This window comes from Cyclopterus lumpus, chromosome 13, assembly GCF_009769545.1.
Source record: "Cyclopterus lumpus isolate fCycLum1 chromosome 13, fCycLum1.pri, whole genome shotgun sequence".
Taxonomy (NCBI): Eukaryota; Metazoa; Chordata; class Actinopteri; order Perciformes; family Cyclopteridae; genus Cyclopterus; species Cyclopterus lumpus.
Genome location: NC_046978.1, coordinates 1725029 through 1750016, shown reverse-complemented (window position 1 = coordinate 1750016; position 24988 = coordinate 1725029). Strand labels below are relative to the sequence as shown.

The 24988-nt window shown below is 42.0% G+C and overlaps 1 protein-coding gene across 1 annotated transcript in view; it reads left to right on the top strand.

The window, feature by feature from the left end:
• gucy1a2 (guanylate cyclase 1, soluble, alpha 2) overlaps positions 1-24988 on the top strand; it is a 43010-nt gene that overhangs the window by 395 nt on the left and 17627 nt on the right. The window contains exons 2-4 of the mRNA XM_034549109.1: positions 5401-5462; positions 6596-6720; positions 9227-10131. Coding sequence (XP_034405000.1) covers positions 5401-5462; positions 6596-6720; positions 9227-10131 — 1092 coding nt within the window. The remainder of the gene's footprint in view (positions 1-5400; positions 5463-6595; positions 6721-9226; positions 10132-24988) is intronic.

The following is a 24988-nucleotide window of genomic DNA, read 5'->3' as shown; positions in this document are numbered from 1 at the left end:
CTTGTACATAAGTAGCCTACTTTAATGTTCAATGGGGGGGGGGGGGGGGGGGGGGGGGGGGGGGGGCTATAAATTATATTCAATATAGCCCAACTAAATGTATAGTTTTACCACACATTTGTAGAGCATTCTACTGAAATCAGTAGTAGATCTAATCAATTTACAATTAGAGCTGGACATTAGAGACCAAATGACTGGTGTTCAGAAGACATTCAGTAGCCTTTTGGAGAGACAAAGTCAATATGATGACCGAACAGCCATAAGCATTTATTCCATTTCAAACAGCTGTCTCCAAAGTTGAGGACACTAAGAGCAGAAAAAAGACATAATTCAAGGTATTCCACCATTGTAGACTATTGTCTGAAATCCCAGACGATGTCTTTTCTCACATCATGATGTGACGTTTGTTGTGCTGTCTGAAAAAAAAAGCCTCTTTTCATCTTTCATTCTGAATCTGGCAGATTATATAATACATATATTGTTGTAAGGGAGGGAAGGGGAGATGGGTGGGGGGGGGGAAGCCCATGCTCTGTCTGTTTATATGTAAGGAGTGTGACGAGTGAGCCTGTTTCTGTATGTCTCAGTTGTATTACCGGCTCTAATGTAATAAAGCAGCTATTATAACTGAGTCCAATTGTGATGGATGATGTGCGATTAGGGCATTTGCTATAGCATAGTCCTTTGTGATGGGAGGCGGCATCAGTTTGAGATTTAATTGCATCTCCTGTAATGTGGCCCCTGATATGCAGTTGGGCAACAATAACATAAACCCGTAAGTAGCCTCTGTGAAAGTGTCAAAGAAGTAAAATTCCAGTCTGCAAAATGAGAGTCTGCATCCGGAAATATTGCACTTTGCTTCAAATTAGAATATCCAACTTTAAAAGTGATGTAGTGACTGACAGATAAAAAAAACTTGCTTTTTACTTGAGCAGAGATTCTCCGCCAATATCCACAGACACCATGACATTTATATACAAACCAAAACATGTAGTGACAAACTCTCTGGTTGATTTATGTCGGTACCCCATGTAATAAGAGCACTGCTGCGTTTGGGAATAGGTTTGGGGAGTAGGTTTGGTTGTGGGAATAGGTTGTGGGAATAGGTTTCTCCAAATTGCAATTGCTCAGACCCTGTGGTCCCATTCCTGGGAGAAATACTGTGTAGATGTTGCAGAGAAGTCAATATAGGACAGCAGTGATTATCAGCCTTTTTTTGCTGCCTAGGCACATCCTCCCCAAAATAATTAATTTCAGCAGCGCAGCTAGAAATCTGAAGTTGGTGTATATTGAAGAGGACCACTGAGAGCCAACTTCAGCTCTCTGCTGTAGGCTCTTACTGGCCCTGATCTTTAATAAATCTGTGAAAAAAATAGGGCAGGGGGAACACTTAAAGACAAGTTTGTATAACACTCAATGATGACAATGTCTAGCATTGTGGAACTGTGTGTGTGCGTATCCCTGTAAGTATGTTTTTGTTTGCCTATAAGTGCAATTACAGGCATCAGTTGCACATCATCAATGGAGCACAACTGTAAGGGTCATTGTGGTGTTGTGCTTTGGTTACAGGGAAAGGGTAAATGTTCAAGGTCTTTTGTCAGTGTCTGATGGGTTTTAATGTGCATGTTTCTGTTTGGCTGGACTCTGACAAAGCAGCTTGTACTCTCTACCAAACAGCCATACAGTGGATGGCTATTTTGGCATAGTATTTTTATTGTTTGTCCATTTTTTAAATACATTTATAAAGATGGTGCCCCAAAATAAAACAATGATAAGTAATGTTAAGTACTGTGGCTGCGTGCAGTGGCAGGGTCTGTTGTTGACTGCAATGGACCGTGACAGAAAGAACGTACACTACTAGTATACATACTGTATATATTCACTCACTCACTCACTCACTTACCAACGAAACAGCACACTGTTTATTCTCTCTCTCTCACACACGCATGCACACAGACACACACACACACTGTGGCTGCGTGCAGTGGCAGTGTCTGTTGTTGACTGCAATGGACCGTAACAGAGAGAACAGAGCAAGCTCTCTGTGGATGTCTTCACCCTGACCACACTGACCCAGAAGCAACAACACGCACACCCACAGTTGTGTTTTTATGACTTTTGGGGACATTTCATTAATTTCCTGGAGATCCTAAATAATCCAAACCATAACTGCAACCAGCCTCGCCCTAACCTTAACCTAAACCTAAACCTAATCCTAATCCTAAACCTAACCTGACCATAACCTTTAACCTAGTGTTTACCCTAAAATGTATAATGATTTACATTTAGGAAATGTGCATTTTGTTCTCATTTCTGTACCCCACTAGGAAGGCGAATCCTCACATTGTGACAGTGTAATCAGATTTATGTCCCACCCCCACACACACACTCACACACATTTACATGTGTGCAAACATTAATTATCTGTCTCAATCCCTGTCTCAGTTTCGTGTATCCACATTGAGGGTGGCCATTAGCTTAGTGACCCATGATACGGATTTAAGGCCACGAGTGTTGGCTACATATATGAAAAGTGTGACACATTTGTGCGAGAGTGCAAATATGATTTTGGTAAATCCATATCCCGAGTCTGTGGCTACATCTTCCCTATAAGGGACCAGTAACATTAGTGTGTAGTTATAGGCACAGTGTATGTGTATGCACAGTGGGGTCATTGTTCTGTATGTGTACACATGCTGGCTGTTATCATGTAATTCTTCCTCCGCTTTGTATACACGTACATGTTGAAGTTGGCTGTTTGCTGTGATCAGCCTGTTTCTCTTCCTTGTATACTTTCAACAAATGGGGCTAGCTTCTTTACACCCTTCAGTGATTTTATGCCTTCCAGAGGAGAATATTTATTTATAACTCCCATGGCCCTTTTTTGAAAACAACATACCAGTAGAATTATTGAATGTGACATGAGCATGAACTAAAACAATCAATATAACAAAAAATATTGTAAAATATTTAGATTGTCTGCACAGACTAGTGATAATATCGCTATTTCATTTTGAATTGATTAAAGACACTTTGTGATTTACACGTTTTGAAATAATCTGAGATCTCGATTTACTGTCAAGATTCTTTTTTTTTCATTTTTTACATTTGTCTTTTATTTATTGAAGTGGCCAGAATTCACTTCACTAATTAAACTGGAATTATGTTTCGTCAAAGGCAAACAAAACATAAACGCCTGTGAACAAACGCAGAGAAGGGCGTTCTGTATAACCGTAGATTGCACATTATGCAGACCTGCACCTCAAGCAAGTTGACTGCTTGATTCAAAGGCAGGTTTGAAACGGATGAAAACAAATGTAGACATATTGCATACAAGTATAAAAGAAGAAGCCACACTAACGTTTCTGAGAAACTACTAAGGACAATTAAAAAATTTGATTTACAAATAGCACGCCTCAATGTTTAGGTTGTGCGTCTCTTTTGCGTTATATTACATTCATCTGGCTGACCCAATGGTTCAACATTATTCAAAGAACAGTCTATGCATTCAAACTTTTTGCAGGGAACCACATTTTTTGCATTTAATTTGTTCCGATACTGATTTCAGTATCTGAAATGCCTCTCCTAAAATAATCGATCAGGTATTGGCAAACATGCAAAACTATTCAAGCTCCATTTGATAAAAATCTGTATTAATAACTTGAATTAGTATTTATTTTAGGCGAAGGTTAATTATAATGGTATCGTGATATGTTCAAATGTAATCTTGCAACATTTAGTTTTGGCGAGAAACTTGAATAAAAACAGTTGTTTGAAGGATATGTTTTCACAGCAATGTGAAATAGATATTAGAGAAGGAAATATGACCTGTTTCACTTTTTGTTTATTTTACACACTGGTATGCGTCTCATCCTGCGACGTTGTGGGGTCTCATCTAGTGTATGAGGTTTTATTTTCTTTAATAGTGGGAGCAGCTTTCAAACTGTGCTGAAGCACCAGCACCCACTGGGCTGTGACCAGAGACCACACCGGCTCATGATATTGAAACACTTGGAGAAGGAAGATGCAGTGAAAGGAGAGAAGGAATCAGTCACACACACACAGACAGACAGACAGACAGACAGACAGACAGACAGGAAAGGCAGGTTCACATACAGTATAGACGAGTGTGACTGAACGTCATTGGCTAAGAAGGCAATGCAGAGCAACAGAGCAAGTGGAATGGAGTGAGTATTGGTGAGATACTGCTCCCCTCCCAAGGTAAAGAAACAGAGCAAACAAATGAGACAGAGTGGTTTGGCTAAAGACCACAGGGAGAAGGAGAAGGAGGAGGAGGAGAGGAGAAAATGTCTTAAAAGAGAGAGAAAGTTTGAGTTTAAACTCTCAACCAGAAATTTCTCCTGTCTACACACAATCATCATTGCCATGATTACGTACTATTTTTAAATATTCATTCACCGACATGAAAGCATTCCATTTATACTATTATTCTTATATAATAATAATTCTGTTTGACCATATTATGTATATATTTTCCTAATTGAATCTTGTCAGTGTAGGCTAGATATTGTAGTGTGTTTTTGAGAACCGGACAATCTACGAGCTGTTAGACATTGAAGCAGGTGAGGTATGTGTGTGTACAGTAAACATGCCAGGGATTGCAACAATCTAGACTAATGACAATGTATGTGTACAGTGTGTTTGCACATGTGTGCATGTGTGGCTGATAACAGTTAGTTATTGGGTGATTGGTCATGTTGTAGGAATCCACTATAACACACACACACACCAAAAAAAAAATCCCTCCTGTATCTGTCCGGAGGCCTCAGGATGACCTTTCCAGCTGGCACACTGTGTTCTAGTATTGTCATTACAGCCGTGCGTTTGAGCCGTATCACAGATAATCACATTGGACCCGCCCCCCTCTAGCTTAGGCTGTCAGTTACGGAAAATAGGCCATCTTCACACACACACATACACACACACACAGGGTTTGATGAGGGTAAACCTTATTTTTTCCACGGACGCTAGAACTTGTCTAAATGATTCGCAAATGTAAAATGAAATACGCCATCTTCATTTGATCATTTAGAACTTGAGCTCTTCCTGCTATGACATGTCACAATGTCTCCTCTGAAAAAGACCTATTCAATTTGAATGGGACTGGGCTGCAGGTAACACTTCAGATGATCCGTTGGCAGGGTTTTTGGTTCGCTCAGATGGTCCAGGTGTGCATGCTTTCCAATTATGGATCCATAACAAAATATATTTACTTATAAAGCTTTGAACGCTGATATTATGTGACCTTATAACACCAAGAAAGGAAGCCACCAATGTGTGTGTCATACATTCCAATGACTTTATTGGGAATTAGTGAATATATGCGTTCTTGTCGGGTTTTTTGGTGCAAAAATGGACACACAATATTTTCCCTTCTTGCAGACACAGACTGTTCAGGAGGCTCTACAGCGAACTCTACAATTCTACAGACTACAAGAGATCAGGTAAGATTTTCTTTATCACTTGCTGTCTCTCTTACTGGCCCTCTTTCTTTCTGTCTCCTGTCCTCTTTAATCCGTCTCCACTGCTCGATTGCTGTCTACCTGCTGTCATAGCATCCCTATCACTCATTTTCTCCCCTTTGCCTTTATTTCTCTCACTCGGTCTGTGTCTGTCTGTTTGAGCCTCTTATGCTCCCTGCCTTCCTGACAGTAATCCCCCCCCCCCCCCCCCCCCCCCCCCCCCCCCCCCCCACCGCCCCCGCCCCACACACACATACACACACTCACACCCCCACACACACACACACACACACACACTCATATGTTGACACACACTTTCACCTCCTGTCTCTCTCTCACCGTCCTTCGCTGTCAAAACAATAAAACGCAGCAGACAAGATTCAGCCAGGCACAACACGTACTAACATTGTCCATGAAGCACATACTGAATACAAATATAGAAAACGCATTGGGATCTCTCTAGATTTTTCAATTTTCTTGTCTGTTTCCTTTTTCTGTCTTGTCAACTCTCCTTCACCCCTTGGCCTCACTCATTTGTTCCCTGCTTGATTCACGTACAGTGCAACTGACTTCTGGTTTACTTTAGGCAAATCATATAGGGTGGTCTCTCAATAATTATTTATATAATTAGTATCTGAATGATTTTTAATCCAATAAAAGCAACCTGAAAGCAATGATATTCATTCCGTTGGTCAGTTCATGTCGTAGTGGTGCAAAGGTTAGAAATGAAGCCTGTGACCAGAGGGTCTCTGGTCTACTTCCCAGGCTGAAACAAATCTGTGTGGGAAGTGAAAGAGCATCAGTTGCTCCTCCTTTATTGACGCTGTCGAGGTGACCTTGAGAACATTTCCTTGTCCTTCTGTTGTCCAGCTGTTTCTGTACAGTGACCAAAATTACCAACCTACACGCACACTTAACTTTAATGGTATCTATCTATCATTTCTTTATTTTTATGGATCAACTTTCTAATGAAGAAATATTTCCAAAGAACTGGTATCTGCACAGTTTGTAGTGAAACCTTGTCCACAGTATGTCTTGAAGGAATGAGTATTATTAGTTTATTAGCACCTTATTAGCTCTTCCTTTTTGCTGCTGGCTAACCCTTACTTACACAGGTGTCAGGAAGTTGGCTCTGAGGAGGGGCGAAGAGAGAAGAGAGAAGAAAAGTGCCCATTTCTAGAAAATTCTGGTTCAGAAGAAGATGTCCTACAAATCCTACAGTACATGGCAACCATACTGGGTGAGTAAAGTAAGATGTGTGTGTGTGTGTGTGTGTGTGTGTTATTATGTCCTCGCCATTAAATGTGGTCTCTGCATACAAGTTGGTGTGGTAATGAGTGTGTGTGTGCGTGTGTGTGTCTCTGTGTGTGTGTATTTATTATAGTTTACATTCCTTTGTAACTGCCTATGTTTGTTTATGGTGTTGCCCTGGATTGATTGCACTGTACGTTATTTTCATTACATGTCAAAACACACACGTATGCATTGCTTCTCTTCTTCCCTGTAGCATGTTCTTCAGGATTAGTACTGTTTGTTTACATGTGTGTGTGCGGACAATTACATAATAAAACCAAGCCCTCCCACAGAGTCTCGACCTCTAAAACACATTGTAGACACTAACATGTTGCTTACCTGGATGTGAATCATGGTGGCAGCAGGCGGTAGACCGGACATCCTTTTCCACTTGCCATGTCTTCCTGCTCTTCCCGAGGTGTTCCCCGGCCAGAAGGAATATCAAACCCCTTCGGCTTCATCTGCCCAGAGATCTCGTCCTAGTCAGATGTGCTTGCAACGCATCTACAGGGAGGCGTCCAGGAGGCCTTTCTGCCTATAAAGGCCTCTGTGCCTAAACCACCTCAATTGACTCATTTCAATTAGAATGAGCAATAGTTCCACTCTATTATCCAAGGTCCTTCATTTGTCCTAAAGGCTGAGTCCAGCCATCCTGCAAACTAAACCGTGAAGCTTCACTTTAAGGATTAGCACCCGCTTCACCCCAGTAGTTTGGTAAAATGCTCATGCCACTGCTGATGCCACACACACACACACCAATCTAGCTGTCATGAGTTCAGTTTTGAACAGGCACATAGCACACAATGTATCTAGTGCTGGTGAAGTCTTTTTTTTTAGGCACAGGCTAGGCAGGGTTTGACACAAATACCAACATCTGTGGGCACTTTGCCAATTTAAGTTTGTGAAGTAAATATGCATCTGAACATAAATGATGTCTATTAATGCTCCGGAGTATCACAACAATTGTTGATAAACCGGAGGAGGGGGGTAATGATATTACTTTATATCTCAGAAAATAAATATATTTTTTTCTCATTTATTCTCAAAGATTATCCAAGTTCTTTTCTTATTAATGTCGGACTTTAATCTTTGGATCGAAATTCAGCTTGATGTCCGTATAATTTTACACTTTATTAATGTTTTTCTTTTCACATTTTGAGATATTTTTCATGTTTTGTTCTAATTTGTGGTGTCAGGTTTTATTTATAATAAATAAATATCAGTTTTAATTTTTTCTATAATCCCTTAATCCTATTTCTTCCTGAGTTATTATTCAGTCAGTCGGCATGTGACATGATTATTTTATATTATCAATATTCATTATTTTAACAAGGCTTTGATGTTTGATTACTTTGAACAGTGTTATTTTGTGATTGATATGCTACAAATTATTTTCGCTGAATTATAATCTTGGTCAAAACATTTCATGGAGCAAATGTAATGCTGGGTTTCATGTAACAGGAAATGATTACACGCTTAGGGAATGCATTGAGAAATAATACTGAAAGAGTGATCCAAGATGCAATTCTGTTTAATGCTGAATAATAATAATAATAATAATAATAATAATAATAATGCATTTAATATATATAGCGCTTTTTGTGGTACTCAAAGACACTTTACATAACATAATTATAACATCCTAAAAGCTAAAAAAAAAAATAGAGCAAACAATCACACATTAAAAGCAGTTCTGAACAGGTGGGTTTTGATTTGCGATTTGAATATGGAAAGATCAGCGCAGTCTCGGATGAGTTTGGGGAGAGAGTTCCAGAGGGAGGGGGCAGATATGGAGAAGGCTCTGTCACCCCACGTCCGGTGCTTGGTCCTATGTGGGATGGACAGGAGATTGGCATCAGAGGAGCGGAGCCAACGGGATGGAGTGTGGTGGTGGAGCAGGTCGGTGAGGTAGGAGGGGGCCTGATGGAGTGTGGTGGTGGAGCAGGTCGGTGAGGTAGGAGGGGGCCTGATGGAGTGTGGTGGTGGAGCAGGTCGGTGAGGTAGGAGGGGGCCTGATTATGGAGGGCTTTGTGAGTAAGGAGAAGGATTTTGTTCTGGTTTTTGAGTTCTGGATGTATTGGAGTTTGTTTAGGATTTTGGAAGCTGTGCCATAAAGAATACTATTGCAATAGTCAATTCTGGAGGTGATGAAGGCGTGGATTAAAGTTTCAGCAATGTTTTTTAGGTGGAAGAAGGAGGTTCTGGTGATTTGTTTGATGTGATGTTCAAATGAGAGGTTGCTGTCAAACATGACTCCGAATGACATGTCTTCTCAATCATATTGCTTATATTAAGTAGATTTTTGAGTCAGTGCAGGTATTTGACTGTGTGCATGTGGGCAAGTTAGGTGTATTGTTGTGTATCAGTCCATCATGTTAATAATTTGTGTGTATCCTCAAAGGAGTGCTATTCTGCCTCGCTGACATCGATGTTTTGCATCCTCTCTCTCACAGGAGTACCATTCTGTGAGCTGCGAGAACATTTCGGAGAAGAGTTCTTTAGCCTCTGCTTTGAAGAAAATGAACGAGTGCTTCGGGCTGTAGGCGGCAACCTCCAGGACTTCTTCAATGGCTTTGACGCCATTTTGGAACACATTCGCACCTCCACAGGGCGACGTGCCTCATCCGAGAGCCCCTCCTTCCAGTGCAAAGATCTCTATGAAGAGGAGAAAGGGAGAAGAAAATTGGATAAAGTTGGAGAGCGAGGAGAAGGAGATGGAAGAGGGAAAGTGTTGCTTCTTCATTGTTTCAACCCTGCCTCTGTTGTTGGCTTGGTAATGCCAGGGTTTATCAGAGCTGTTGCCAGGCGGATCTTTCATTCAGAAGTCGAAGTGGAAGAAGTGCCACCTCTAACTCCTTTATTGCCCAATGAAGACACAGAACACACAGACGGAGACTCCACAACACCCACCCCGACTGCGTCCCCGACTGCCACGCCATCCTCGTCCCCGTCCCCTCCCTCTCCTTTCCTAACCTCTGTTCCCACAGTTTGCTTGTCCTTCCAAATCCTGGAGACATGCCCTCCTTCCATCGCCTCCCTCCCAAATGCTGCCACAGTGAGCACTAAACGCCTTTCATTTTCCACCGACCCAAGTGATCTGTGCATAGGCCTGGCCACGTTCTGCCGTGCTTTTCCATTTCACCTGGTCCTAGGCCCTCGCATGGAGCTACTGCAGCTTGGAGAAGGATTGAGAAGACAGGCTCGCATTGAGCCTCACCGGACCCTCTTGTTCAGGGACTTTTTTGAGATTGTCTCACCGAAGATGGAGCCTTCGTTCCAGGGCATCCTGCTGAGACTTGCATCCCCATTTACCATCCGCACCAGGCCTGATACCACACAGTCTGACACCAAGGAGAAGGTAAGGATCTCATACATAACAGATGACACAGTTGATAAAATCCTACTTTTCATCACATATTGGAGAACATTTTTGCAGTTGTAGTAAGTGCTTGGTAAACTCAAATTAAGTTAAAACGATAAGGCTGCTATTATGTTATCTTTTCCAACACATCCTGCAAAGAGACCAAAACCAGTGATGAATGTGTCCCAGAAACAAATATCTGTGTAACAGACAATATTAAATTGTTGCAGGAGGTGACATATTCCATTATTCAAATGGTGATGGGCAAAGTAGTTAATTTGAAAAAGGGCTCAGCCACTCCATTTTTGATCACTGGAGATCAGCTCCATGTTGGGCAGGCAGTTCAGTGTTTACAGTAAACTACACTGGCAATGCTCATTGTAACTAACTGGTATATTACCCAAATGCTGTGGTGTGATGCTTGGTGTGATTCTTTGGAGCTAACAGTGTTTTTGCCCACGATTCAATTTTGGGTGTACCAAGCAAAATGTAAAAAGACCAACATAAAAGTCACTTTGTCTATACTGAATTTCCACCACATGTTGCACGACACCAGCAAGCCTGTGATGTTTCTGCGTGGGAATAATGAGGTTTATATTGGCTCCAATTTGCCAGAAACAATGAATACATCGGAGTTGTATGCTATATCCAGTTCTTTATTGATTGAGTGGTCTCCACAGGCTGTCATTGTCAGCACCAAACACCCTGATGATAAATAGACCTGACAGAGAGGAGATGGATCAGTCCAGCCACAGTGCTGTGTGTGTGTGTGTGTGTGTGCTTGTGTGTGTGTGTGTGTGCTTGTGTGTGTGTGTATGTGTGTGTTTGTGTATGGGTGGGTTAGTAAGGCTACATAGATAGATATATAGATATGTACTTTATTCATCCACAGGAGGAAATGTGTTTGTAGCAGCAGCAAAGTTATATTAAGTATGAAAACATGCACAATATATACAATACAATAAAATAGCAGAGCAGGACATATTCAATTAAAGAAAAATTAAATAATAATAAAAATGAAAAGTTTATACTGTTAAAGCGGTGCAAGTGTTATTGGTGTTGATTCAATTTGAGGAGGATCTGGCCAGAAGTCATTTATTATACATCCACACTACGTTTCCTTTTTGAAATGCATATCAGAGAGAGAGAGAGAGAGAGAGAAGCCTTGTAACTGACCATTGCAGTGGTGGGTGGGAAGCTGTTGAGGGATCATGTCCCTGCCGTTTGCATCTTCCTATTTCTCCCGACCAAGAAAAACTAAACAAAACAAACAAGTAAATAAAAATAGTTGTCTCAATATTTGTTAAAGGTACATTTTGGTCACTTGGGGTATGTGAATGTAATTTAGTGTGTAAAAATGTCAAATATAAAATGACGGTTGAACAGAGACTACTCTAATGCACTATTATATTGCTAGTGCAACTGATTTTGAGGCAGCTTTATTTAATTGAATTCCTCCCATTTGTTTTACTGGTTGTTGAGGCATTTGAGGAATGTTTTTTAGATTGTTGTGTTTCTTCTCTTTTTGTGCTGTGCTTTTCTGTAATATCTGGTCTTGCTGGGGGCTGATTCTGTGAGGATTTCACACAGTGCTAGGTCTTATGCACATGTCCTGTTTGGCGTTTCTATAGAAACGCCAAACAGGACATAATAGCAAAATAGCAGGTGTGCTGCTATTTTTGCTTAAGTGGGCAAAGCATCACTCTGTATAAAAAGGTGGGTGATAATAAATGGTACTGTATGTGAATTGGAGTTAGACAAGGTAAATCATAATCCTTTCAGCTTGTCACTTTACTTGCCTCGTACTTTTTAAACATCTCTGCCATTACACGGTGGTGTGAAAATGGCTTCCTGAATGTAGTGATGGCTTGTCCAAATAAGACAATTATTTTATGTATCATGGCAAGATGTGAATAAACAGCACCGCAGATCTGCCGTCAAAAGCAGATGGTGCAGTTAAAAGTCATGTCAATGCCTGTTTGCACCAGTCTGCCCTGGCACGTAAATATAATCCACAGACAGCTAGCATACTCACATGGCTCACAAACCAGTTAAAGTACATTTCTAAACAACCCTGATATAATTAGTATTTGCAGATTATGCCAAGTAATTTGTTTTAGTATGCTACCAGATGCAAGATGATTAGGGTGCTCTGCGGCTTCATTTCAGTTTCATGTCACGTCAGTGCTGCAGAGAATGTCTTATGATCCGGATTAAAGAGGCCAATGCATCTTGTATACATCAAGGTATTGTATTCAAACATGTGCTGTTAGGCCTGGGTATAAGGACTTTAACCCTTATTTTGGGCTGCAACTAACAATTATTTTCCAATATGAATAAATCTGTCGATCTTTCTTGAGTATTTAATTAATTGTTTTGTATGAAGTCAGTAAATAGTGAAACATTATAATTTCTCACAGCCCAAGATGAGGTCTTCAAATGTCTTGTTTTATACATCCAACAGTCCAAACCTCAAGATTTCCAGTTTATTATCATGCATGACAAGGTCGTTAATATTAATAGAAGGAGTAGCTACGATGTCACAATTTGTGAACAGTTCTGTTTGAGAGAACAGCACAAAAGTGAATCATTCATATGGGCTCCTCCCATTCAAGTTGTTTGCACTGCAGTGTGAAAGCTTGGATAGTGTTTCAGCTTTGTGTTCACGGAGCTCTAATTGGGTTATTTTGGTCTTGTTTTGGCCAAGTACAAAAGATTAAAAAAAAAAAAAAAACGTTTTTCTTTGCTTTTGGATAAATCACTCATGTTGAGCACATTGTCACTGTTGCCACACTGATATAAATTAGTATGTGTTTGGGGCTGTTAACCACTGATAATATTTGAGTTTGTGCCTTTTTAGATGCCAGATGAATTGGGGTTGCAATGTACGTGAACTACTGACAGGAAGTTCAGTCAAAGGATTGTATTTGAGTTCAGGGTTGGATGAAGTACCAGCGTTCTGGTTCTTATAGTCTGTTTTTCTTATCTCCCATCCACAGTCCACTGGTTTAAAAAAGGTTCTTCAGCATATTCATGCTGGTTTCAGTGAGTCAGTCTGTTCCCTTTTTACGAGTATCACCATCAAACAGACCTAGTACTGCTGAAATGTAAGTTAGACACTTGCTCCAAGCTCCAAACAGTCTCCACTAAACACTTCAAGATCGCTGTTGCAGTGGAGTTGGGTGCACGACATTGTTCTACTTTATTTTTGCCATATGAATCTTGTGTCACCTGGGCAGAGAAGCAGAACAAAGGGGGAGAGAAAGAGAAGGATGGGCTGACATTATCACTAGAAAGGGCAGCGAGAGAAGGCGACAGGCCAAGGTAAAGAGGCCTCCCCTGTGTTGCACTGTGTGTCCTGTAGTGGACTTTCAGTTTGACTTATTTTTTTTCTTCCCCCAGGGACATGGGCTGTGCAACAGGCATCCAAAGACCTACTGAAAAGGTCAAGTCCCAGCTCTGTCTCCCCGCTTCGTGTGAGCACTGTGATCAGCACTCAGGGGAGTGTACACAGGTTGCACTGTCGAAAGCTATCCTCTAACCAGTTCACCATGTCTCCATTACACCACGGCTTCCTTTATCCTTAAAGGTCCCACATTATAGAAAGTAAAATTTCCCAGTCATTTTTTAATTATAAAGCCGGTCTAGGTGTTATATATGTAGTATTTAGCCTACTGGAATACAGGGAATGTAAATGTTGATGTCATTTGATTGGGCCAGGGCCAAGCTGTGGATGTAGACTAACACCCAAAAGCTCCCAGACTCTTTGGGTCATAGAGTCAGAATTCTGGTTAGGATGAGTCAGTGCTTTTTTATGGTTCTAAGTGAACAGTGTGTGTGGAGCTGGAGCCCTAAACCAGCACTTGTCTTGGCTTCAGCTGATTTATCTGTTGTTGACAACATGAGTACTCAGACACAAACCCTGCTTATTCTATGACGTGTGTACCCAATGCAATATGCTATGGGAGATCGAGGACAAAGAAGATGTGTGAAGGCTAAGGAGTAGCTGCGTGAGGCACCGACAGGATGTTCAAATTTGCAACGAAATGCTCCTGTATTGTATTTGCAGGGGTTGCTGAATGCAGTTTGTTTGTGCATGTGTACAGCTGCATGTCTGAGTACAAAGACTACCTTGACATTAGCAACACCTTTGATCTGTTTATTGATAAATCACCGCCATGGTGTTTTTATTTTGTGGAGAAAGGTCTTTGAAAATTAGTGTTCTCTTTGTCTCCTCTTGATACATCTACAAAACGGGGCGAATGGAAATACAATGGATGAATAAAAATCATTATGCTGCCCTCAGTATATGTGCCGTGATACACCTTGGCAGTTAGACAAACTCTTTCCTGACATCACGACTCTGAAGACAGTTGTCCGTTGTCCACAGGTTTATTGACGTAAGAAAGAGTAAAACTAAAACACACAAAGGGCATAATGAATACAAACAAAATGCTTCCTTTTTAACCTTACACATACACACAATGTAAATATACTGATTCTTCAATGAAATAACTTGCTTTATTTTTAACCGCTACTTTTATGTATTTACTACTGATTTACACATATGTTCCTATAAACCACTGTATTTTAACATAACTCTTTATTCATATTTATTCTGTCATATGAACAACATTCATAGCGGAGTAGTCATTAACTATGACTCGATGGACTTTGTGCATAAAACTTCCCAAACTAAACATTGTTACAAAAATAATCATCTGCAATCATAAGTAACAATAAAACAAATCAATACATACCAACGATGCCATCAAAAGGCATAAGATGCAAGCAGACTCAACTGGATTGTAAACTGAGCCATGCTCTTCCTTCACTTCCTGATTACAAGTCCCCTAACAAGTTACAAGACATTTCCTGTTTCAAAATAAAACGTCCTGTTTCAAAATAAACATATAACTTACTGATTTGACAATTGTAACAAAACACTCCCCGCCTGGCGTGAATACACGCCAATCAATAAATCCTAGACAGTTTACTTCACTGGGCCTCTGGGGGGAGAAGAAGCACTATGTCAGAAACAGGCCTAAGAAAGATTTTAGTCACTCCTGTTCGTGTGACCTTGATCTCGACCTTTCGCACCTTCCCGTCTTCGCTGGGGAAGGTCTGTGTTACCAGTCCAAGAGGCCATTCATTTCTTGGTACTTGGCTATCCTTGAGGAGAACAACACTTCCTGGGTTGATGTTTGGATGAGTGGACTGCCACTTCTTGCGTGCCTGTAGTGTTGGGAGGAATTGCTTTCGCCATCTGTCCCAGAAGGTGTTGGACAGGTGCTGGACCTGCCGCCACTGGCGCTTGTAGAGATCTGAAACTCCAAACTCTCCAGTAGGAGCAGAAAGGACATTCACCTTTTGAGTGAGAAGAGCAGCTGGAGTGAGTATAAATGAGTCATCAGAGTCAGTTGTCACAGGACCAAGAGGCCTGCCATTTATAATGGCTGTCACTTCTGCCATGAAAGTCACCAGCACCTCATGGGTAAGTTTGTCCTTCAGCTGAAGGAACATGGAGTCCAAGATTCTCCTTGCAAGACCAATCATTCTTTCCCATGTACCGCCAAAATGGGAGGCGTGCGGAGGGTTAAAGGTCCAAGAGCAACCTTGGCCTGACAGGTAAGTCTTCACAGTTGTGTTGTCAATGTTTGAGGGTATCTTCAACTCCTTGCAGGCGCCAACAAAGTTGGTGCCACGGTCTGAGCGGATGTGATTGACAGGACCGCGCACAGCAAGAAAGCACCTTAGCGCGTTGATGAAGCTGGATGTGTCAAGGGATTCTATGACTTCAATATGAACCGCTCGTACACTCATACACGTGAAGATTACAGCCCAGCGTTTACTGTGTGAATAACCTCCTCTTGTTCTTCGTGAAGAGACACTCCAAGGGCCGAACACATCAAGGCCGACATTCGTAAAGGGAGGCTCTGTCGAGAGACGATCCGCTGGAAGACTGGCCATCTTTTGAATTGTAAGTGGGGCTTTAAGCCTTCTGCAGGTTATACACTGGTGGATGATGCTGCTCACTTTTCTTTTGCCACCAACAATCCAAAAGCCAGCTGTACGGACAGCCCCTTCTGTAAACAGACGGCCTTGGTGATAGATTCGTTCGTGGTGATGCTTGATGAGTAAGGTTGCAACTTGATGTTTGCCAGGAATAATCACTGGAGTCTTTTTACTCTGATCAAGGTTTGCATTGTGGAGGCGGCCCCCGACTCTCAGAAGGCAGTGTGCATCAATGAAAGGATCCAGATTTTTGAGAGGGCTACATTTAGGGATCTGCTCATGTTTTTGGATACATCTGATCTCTTGAATGTAGACTTCTTCCTGTACTGCTTGAATGATGATGTGCGACGCTTGATCAGACTCCTCAACAGTGTATCCTGTTTTGCAGTGATGCCAGCCCTTACAAGGGCTGTTCTTCAAGGTCATGTTGAAAAGACGGGCTATGTGTATGAGGCAAACAATGGCCCGTGTTAGAGACTTCCAAGATGAGAACTTTGAGAATCGTTGAGAACCAAGCTGCTTGGATGTTGTTGTAGTACTCAAAGTGGACACCAGAGGGTGAATGTCTGGGTCTGAACCCGGGTCTACAAGCTCGTAGGTGCTCTCTGAGGCACTTGTCTCCGGTGTGTACAGAGATTTGGGTCCACTCAGCCAGTTTGTGTCGTTCAAACGGCCTGCAGCGACAGAACGTGTAGCGTGGTCCGCAGGGTTCTGTTCTGTTGACACGTAGCGCCATTGATCTGGGTGAGAGGACCTTCGGATACGTAATACCCGGTTACTTACATATACATAAAAGCACCTGCTTTCATTAGAAATGTAGCCAAGGACTACCTTGCTGTCTGAGTGGAAGGTTGTAGCATCGAGCTGAAGGTCTAGTTCTGCCGAGATTAAGTCTGCTAACTCCACTCCAAGCACTGCTGCGCAAAGTTCCAGTCTCGGAATTGTTTGTTCAGGACGGGGGGTCAGCTCGGCTTTGCCCATTACAAATCCCACATGGTTATTTCCAGAAGAGTCAGTTACTTTTAGATATGCCACAGCGGCGATAGCTTTCGTGGATGCGTCAGAAAAGACGCACAATTCCCTTCTGACAGCTGCTGGGGGTGAAGTTGTAGTGTAGGCTATGGGAGTAGAAAGCTGGGACAGTTCTTTTAAAGATGCTCTCCAAGATGTCCATGCGTCTTCCATTTCTTGGGGCAAAGGCGAGTCCCAGTCACCTTTCTCAGTTGTGAGTTCTCTCAGAATAGCCTTGCCTTGTATTGTGACTGGCGCTACAAACCCTAGAGAATCGTAGAGGCAGTTGATTGTAGACAAGACACCCCGTCGAGTGTAGGATTTTATCTCGTCGGAGACGCTGAAGTGGAAGCAGTCGGTCTGGAGGTCCCAATTGATTCCAAGACTACGCTGCATTGGTAGCGTATCTGCACTGAGGTCCAGGTCTTTAAGGTCTTTTGCACGATCTTCGGCCGGAAAGGCCTCCATGACCTCCTTGTTGTTTGCTGCGATCTTGTGCAGCCTTAGGTTTGATTTGGAGAGAACATCTTGTGTCTTTTTCAGCAGGTTGACCCCAGCTTCGACTGTGGGCAAGGAATTCAACCCATCGTCTACATAGAAGTCACGCATCACAAAACTTTGGACGTCAGGGTCAATGCGAAGCTCACTGACCTGAACAGACTGGTGCAGTCCATGAATCGCTACTGCGGGTGAAGGACTATTTCCAAAGATGTGGACTGTCATCCGATACTCCACAATGTCTTTGGAGGGGTCGTTATCTTGGAACCATAGAAAACGTAGGAAGTTCCTATCGTCTTCCCTTACTGAAAAACAATAGAACATCTGTTCTATGTCCGTTGTAAAGGCGATTGCTTCCTTTCTAAAGCGCATTAATACACCAAGCAGCGTGTTGTTCAGATCAGGCCCAGTCAACAGCACGTCGTTGAGCGACACACCGTTGTACTGGGCGCTGGAATCGAAGACCACTCGTATTTGTTTTGGTTTTCTTGGATGGTACACACCAAATATTGGCAAGTACCACTGTTCTTCATCCTCACTGGGAGGAGGGGCTAACTCAGCATGACCATTCTTGAACATCTTGTCCATGAAACTGAGAAAATGGTCTCTCATTTCAGGCTTCCTTTCAAAGTTGCGTTTGAGCGACTTGAGACAGTTCAATGCCTGTGGCCTGTTATTGGGGAGCCGTTGACGTGAGCATTTACAGGGTAATGGAGCTACCCAACTGTTGTTTGCATTTTTTGTTAGTCCTTCTTTCATTATTTTCATGAAGGAGATGTCCTGGATAGACGGAGCCATGTTGTTGTCGTCCTTGGTCTGCTTGAATATGTTATGTCCTAGGCTGTCAACATCACAGTTTGATATCTCTTCAGGATGTGTTTGGAGGTGGTTTGTGGCTTGGGTGTCACTGTATTTTTCCTTTACACGGAACATGTTAGGACACGGGTCAAAGAGAGTAGGGCGTCCCCGTTCCGTGGTGTTCGTGTAGAAGGCGTTGACTGTCGATGGTTTGTGAACGCGGCCTAAACATACATTACCCACGATGATCCATCCCAGATCCAACTTCTGAGCATAAGGTAGGTTGTGTGGGCCATTGACCTGTTTGCGGACCTTATGGACTCTGATAATATCCCGACCTAAGAGAAGCATAATTGGGGCTTGTGGGTCTGGGATGAGGTGTGCGACTGACTTTAGGTGTGCGTGATGAAAAGCTGCATTGGGAGTTGGAATCTCACTTCTGTTATTTGGGATGTCATCACATTCTATGAGGCTGGGTAGTGGGATGCTGACGGTCCTATCCAAAGATTCCACGATGTAGCCACTGGCCCTTCTTCCTGTCGCTTTCTTTACTCCAGCACATGTTTTCAGTGAGTAAGGAGCACTTGGACTTTGCTCATTGAAGACTTCGAAGAACTGTGAACGAACTAGTGATCTGTTGCTCTGTTCGTCCAGAATGACGTACATCTTCACTGCTTTGTGAGCGTGGCCGGCTGGATACACATTCACAAGGGATATTTTAGAGCAGGATCGGTCCGTTACGTCTCCGCCACAGACATCTGTACATTTGGTGGTGACATGGGGTTGTGGAGAGCTATCCTCCTCCCCGCCATGCTCTGGAGCAGAGTCTTTGCCTTCAACCCAGGGAGCAGGTCCAGGGTGAAGCGCTGTGTGGTGTTTTTCACTTTTACATTCATAACAACGAACATTAAATGTGCAGTACCTTGCAATGTGTGATGATGAAGCACAGCATCTGAAACAAATGTTATTCTCTTTTAAGAATGTCTTACGGTCTTTGATGGGCATTTCTCTGAATGCACGGCATTTGTGTATAGGGTGAGGTTTTTTATGGATTGGACACAGTTTGTCACAGTCATTGAATTTCGTTGAGGGCTCCCTAGGATCAGAGATGGCTTTTGGAAATATCTCTGTTTTGTGAACTTCTTTTTTGAGACTTCTCGCTGTCTGTTTGGCTTCCAAGCGGTTTTTTCTGGCCTGGGAGACATGTCTGAGTGAGAGACAAAGTTGAAACTTGGGTCATTTTTGACACTAGCTTCTTGGCTAACAAAGTTTACGAAGCAGGCAAAGGGGGGATATGAAACGTGATGTTGCCGCTTGTAGGATGACCCAACTGACGCCCACTTCTCCTGCAGACCGAAGGGGAGCTTCTGTACAATTGGGTTGACGCCTCTCGTTGTATCGAGGAAAGAGAGGCCGGGTAGGTCTCCTTCAGCTTTGGCTGACTCTAGTTCCATTAAAAGATCACTCAACTTAGTTAGTTTAGAATAATCTCGATTTGTTATTTTTGGAAAGGCGTCGATACGTTTGAACAGAGCATCTTCTATTACTTCTGCGGAGCCATAAGATTGTTCAAGTCTGTCCCATATCATAGCCAAGCCTGCTGCTGGATGATTGATGTGTATTGCTCTTATGTGCTCGACGTGTTCTGCTGACTCTTTGCCGAGCCACTTAAACAGGAGATCCATTTCCTCGCTTGGTGTCAGGTCCAAACCTCTGGTTGCATTCTGAAAAGACCGTTTCCAGGCTCTGTAGTTCTGAGGTCTGTCGTTGAATTGAAGTAGGCCTGTTGCCACAAGCTCACGACGAGCAAAGTATCTCACGAAGTCGCTAATGTTGGAGTTGTTATTATTGGTGTTTGAAGATGTGGGATAGGATTTAAGAGCAGGATCGCCTTTGTCGTTTTGAGGTCCAAGACCTTGCTCAGGAGTGGCATTGTGGTTGTCAAATCGAACATTGCGTGTCCCATCGAGCTTTTCATCTTCATAGATGTAAGGCTGCTGTGAGATGAGGCGAGTTGGTTGAGAAGCTGCATTGTGGCCATGTGTATGATGGGAAGCTATATTGGCTTGGGCCGGATGGAATGAGTTGACTTCAGATTTGATAGATGAAGCTGGAGTTTCGTAGTTAGGGCTTGACCCTCTTATTGCTCCAACACCATCATCATGCAGCTGAGCGTCTGTGTTTTGTGATTCGGCTTGATCAATCACATATTGTTCTGTGCGTTGTGCAGCTTCCAAAGGACTGGAGTCCAAATTTAACATGGAACTATGTCTTTCACTATTTTTATCTACCACAGCTTCAAGGGCTTCGGCCTCAGCTACGGCTGCAGCAGTTTCTTTCTTGTAATTGAGCATTTCTATTGAGGCTTCCAGCTTAGCTTTTTCTAGCTTTAGGCTCATTTCCTCTTCGGCGTAGGACATGCGTGCCTTTGCTGCTTCTGCTCTCGCTCTTGCCTTTGCTGCAGCAGACCCCGTTGATGATACACTTGAGTATGTAGCAGAACATGTAGCGCGGGACCGCGTCTTTAATGAAGTTGCTTTCTCGGACATGGTGTTGTCTGGTGACGTACCTCTGTTTAGACACTGCTGTGATGGTCATCCACTGGCTGCGTGAGATGACGTTGTTAGTAGCGTCTGCCAGCTGGCTGCGTTATCTTGCCCGCTAGAAAGACGTTGTTTTACTATGCTGCCCTCAGTATATGTGCCGTGATACACCTTGGCAGTTAGACAAACTCTTTCCTGACATCACGACTCTGAAGACAGTTGTCCGTTGTCCACAGGTTTATTGACGTAAGAAAGAGTAAAACTAAAACACACAAAGGGCATAATGAATACAAACAAAATGCTTCCTTTTTAACCTTACACATACACACAATGTAAATATACTGATTCTTCAATGAAATAACTTGCTTTATTTTTAACCGCTACTTTTATGTATTTACTACTGATTTACACATATGTTCCTATAAACCACTGTATTTTAACATAACTCTTCATATTTATTCTGTCATATGAACAACATTCATAGCGGAGTAGTCATTAACTATGACTCGATGGACTTTGTGCATAAAACTTCCCAAACTAAACATTGTCACAAAAATAATCATCTGCAATCATAAGTAACAATAAAACAAATCAATACATACCAACGATGCCATCAAAAGGCATAAGATGCAAGCAGACTCAACTGGACTGTAAACTGAGCCATGCTCTTCCTTCACTTCCTGATTACAAGTCCCCTAACAAGTTACAAGACATTTCCTGTTTCAAAATAAAGCGTCCTGTTTCAAAATAAACATATAACTTACTGATTTGACAATTGTAACAAAACAATCATAAACAAGAATAAAACCAGAAGCATTAAACAAGACAAAACTATTTTAAAGAATATAATGTCTTTTCTTTTGCAATGAGAAAATGAAAATGAATGAGATTTATTTCTGGTGAGGGCATACATCCAGGAAGCTGTGCCTCTGGGGGTAACACGTCTTTGCTGCTGCAGTCATGACACTCACTTGGCATGACCGCCCCACTACTGCAGGCCTTGCTTGGTTCTACAGCACTGACAGCTTTGTAGTGGCTCTCTGCCTGCTGAATGTGCATCCGGTAACTAGCATTGTTCCCATTAATGGGTCTCATGTCTTAGGGAGCAACATCATTAAAGAAAGTTGTTAGGATCTTTACCTAAATGCCATTTTAAAAACTGCATCTTGGCATTCCTGCAACATAAGTTTGATTAGCACTTCCATCATTTTAATTGTTGAAGGAAATTGTGCTCTTAAACGGGACCAACATGTGTCATATGTCAAAACATGTTCTAGGAATGCATCGATCCGATATTAAATATTGGGCTGTTAATGACTCAAATAATTATATTGGGGTCTTTGTGACGATGGGGCCAATCTTCTATTCAATTAAATGTTTATGACTGATTCCGAGTGTATACCTCATGTGTCAGCAACATGCCGTGAGACCGCATTGCTGAAGGCACTAACAACAAACACATCAGCTGTTAGGAAGTACTTCACGAATGCTACACCAACAAGTTCTAAGGCTGCTTGCATTATCTGTAAAGCCAATGTTTTGTGGGGTGGCAGTAGCAGTGTGAAATATAACACCACCAACTTAGTCAAGCACCACCAGAGGCATCCAGCAGCATTTCAGCTGCTTTATTATTTTGGACTGAAAAAGAAGATTAAGCATAAAAAGATTTTAAAAGTAGTCATCGAACATGACTTAGCCAAAATCTTGTGTGCAAAAGATATATATACACTAAAGTTGTTTGATGTTATTTCTATTAAGTGGACTGTTTTATATTTATTTATTTCAAAAGGGTCTGATTTTCAGCTAGATAATATTTTAAATCCGGTGCAGATTAGTTGTGTATTCTAACTAAAGCGTTTCCTTTTGTGAAATGATAAAAAAAAAGGTCACACACAGCCAGTGTCCAATGTGATGAGAGAAATAATTAAAACAGATTGATCGGCACACCACGTAGCTCCTGTTAGAAGATTTTTATTGCTAAACTTGGTCTGCGCATCTTCCTGTTTTAATTCAAATGTGCCTCAAATAGTCCTATTAGCTGATTGTCAGTGTTTATTTTTTTTGCCAGAGATTGCATAGATCCTGCAAAATGAGTCATTTTGATCTCGGATTCTAGTCTCAGATGAATTGAACCAGGTGTGTTTTTTTATGAATTTATTTTTTGATATGAATCAGCATTTTAAAGCTTCTGCTTACTCTTTCATCTGAAACAACAAGTTTGTTTTTTATGTAATGTGTGTCTAGGCAACATGCTGTGTGTGAGTGTGAGCATTTCATTGAGAGTGGGGTGTAAGAATACGGCACAATAAAAATAAAAATGTGTGTGTGTGTCTGTGTGTGTTGGAGAGAGAAAGAGAGGGATGAGAGAGGCTGACTCATTGACTATTTGCTACTCAGTGCTTGTTCATGCAAATGAGGGTGTTGACATGCCAGTCTGCTCACAAAAGACAATCCATTAGTTGTCCGTTCCACCTCCCGCTATCCTTCTCTCCATCTTTGTCTCTCGTCCCTCAAGTCCAATGTTTCTCGTTCTTGTGTCTCTCTCTTGTCTCCCTCACTCCTTTCCACCTCTGGCCTTTTCAGCAGTTTTTCCCCTGCCCACTTCATCCTTTCCCTTTCATCTATCTTCAGCTCCTTGTTGCTGATGGCGATAGCAGCCTGAATCTGTACTGTTAGATAGATCTTGTGTATGTAGAAAATTACATCACAGTGTGTGCTGCAGGCCTTGCCATTATAAGACATACAACATTAACATAAACATATGCAGTATAATACAAACCCCAATTATGCATACATATAAAAACACACACATATGTACACATAGTGACTAGGAGTCAGGTGGCAGAAAGACAATTATCAATGGAAAGTCACAAATCTCCAAGACGTCATCAATAATAGTTGATAGTCTAAATCTTTAGGTGGACAAAAAAAACTTGCTCTGAAATACTGCATTATAAACAGTTAACCAAAGCTTTCTGTAAATAATTGCAATATTTTTTCCTTGTGGTGACAATACAATGACCTTGAACAAGGGCCGTTTCTCAATACGCGTTCTTGTCCGTACTTGTGTTCTCGTTGACGTCATCAGTCGCGGCCCAAGTACTGTTCCAATTCAATAGTCCGCTTCTCGCAAAGCACGGTAAAAATGCCCGGATGTGACTTGATCCGCCCAGTTTCCAAAGGATGCATCAGAGGAGACTTGTGCGTACTTTGGACAGCCAATATCCCACAATGCATTTCGCACCAGCGACAGGGAACAATGGCGGAGGAGAAAATACTCAAATGAAAGTTGACTTTTTCTAAATACTACTGTTGTTGAGTCACGGAATTTAATTTTAGAATGTTTTCAGTCGAGAAGTTATTAGTTTAAGCATCAAATCCGTTGTCGGTTTGTCGAGATTCAGCCGATGAAAAATATGCGCCGACGGTTTCGGAGATTTGAGCGAGCCCGAAGCCCCGGGCGGTCAGCGCTCAGTGTGGCCGCCGAGAACAGCCTGATGTCGGCAGGACTTTTTTAAACGATCCGCTGGCTCTGATGTCTCCGTAGCGGTTACACATGAGATATCATTAAGGTTTAGAGCACAAAGAGTTTATTATTATTTATTATTATTAGTTAAACCCTCTAACTGAGGGTTGCAATTACATGTGTTAATATAACTATATATATATATACAAATTAAAAAAACACACAATTCAAAATAAAATAATTATATTTGAAAGGAAAACAAAAAAAAAGCAGGGTTGTCATATTTAATTTACAATGAATAATTGGAGTAAACTCATGAGCACGAACAGCTGACGTGGTGACGTCATCAAGTTCGCTGCTGTTCCAATTGCAGAAAGACCGTCCTGCGTCCTCCCGTCCTCTGGAGTCCGGACTCCAAAAGAACCCAAGTCTGTACTCAGCGTACTTTGGATTGAGAAACGGCCAAGGGCTCAGTGAAAATGTGAAACAACCGTACACTACTTCAAATTGACTTGGACACAAC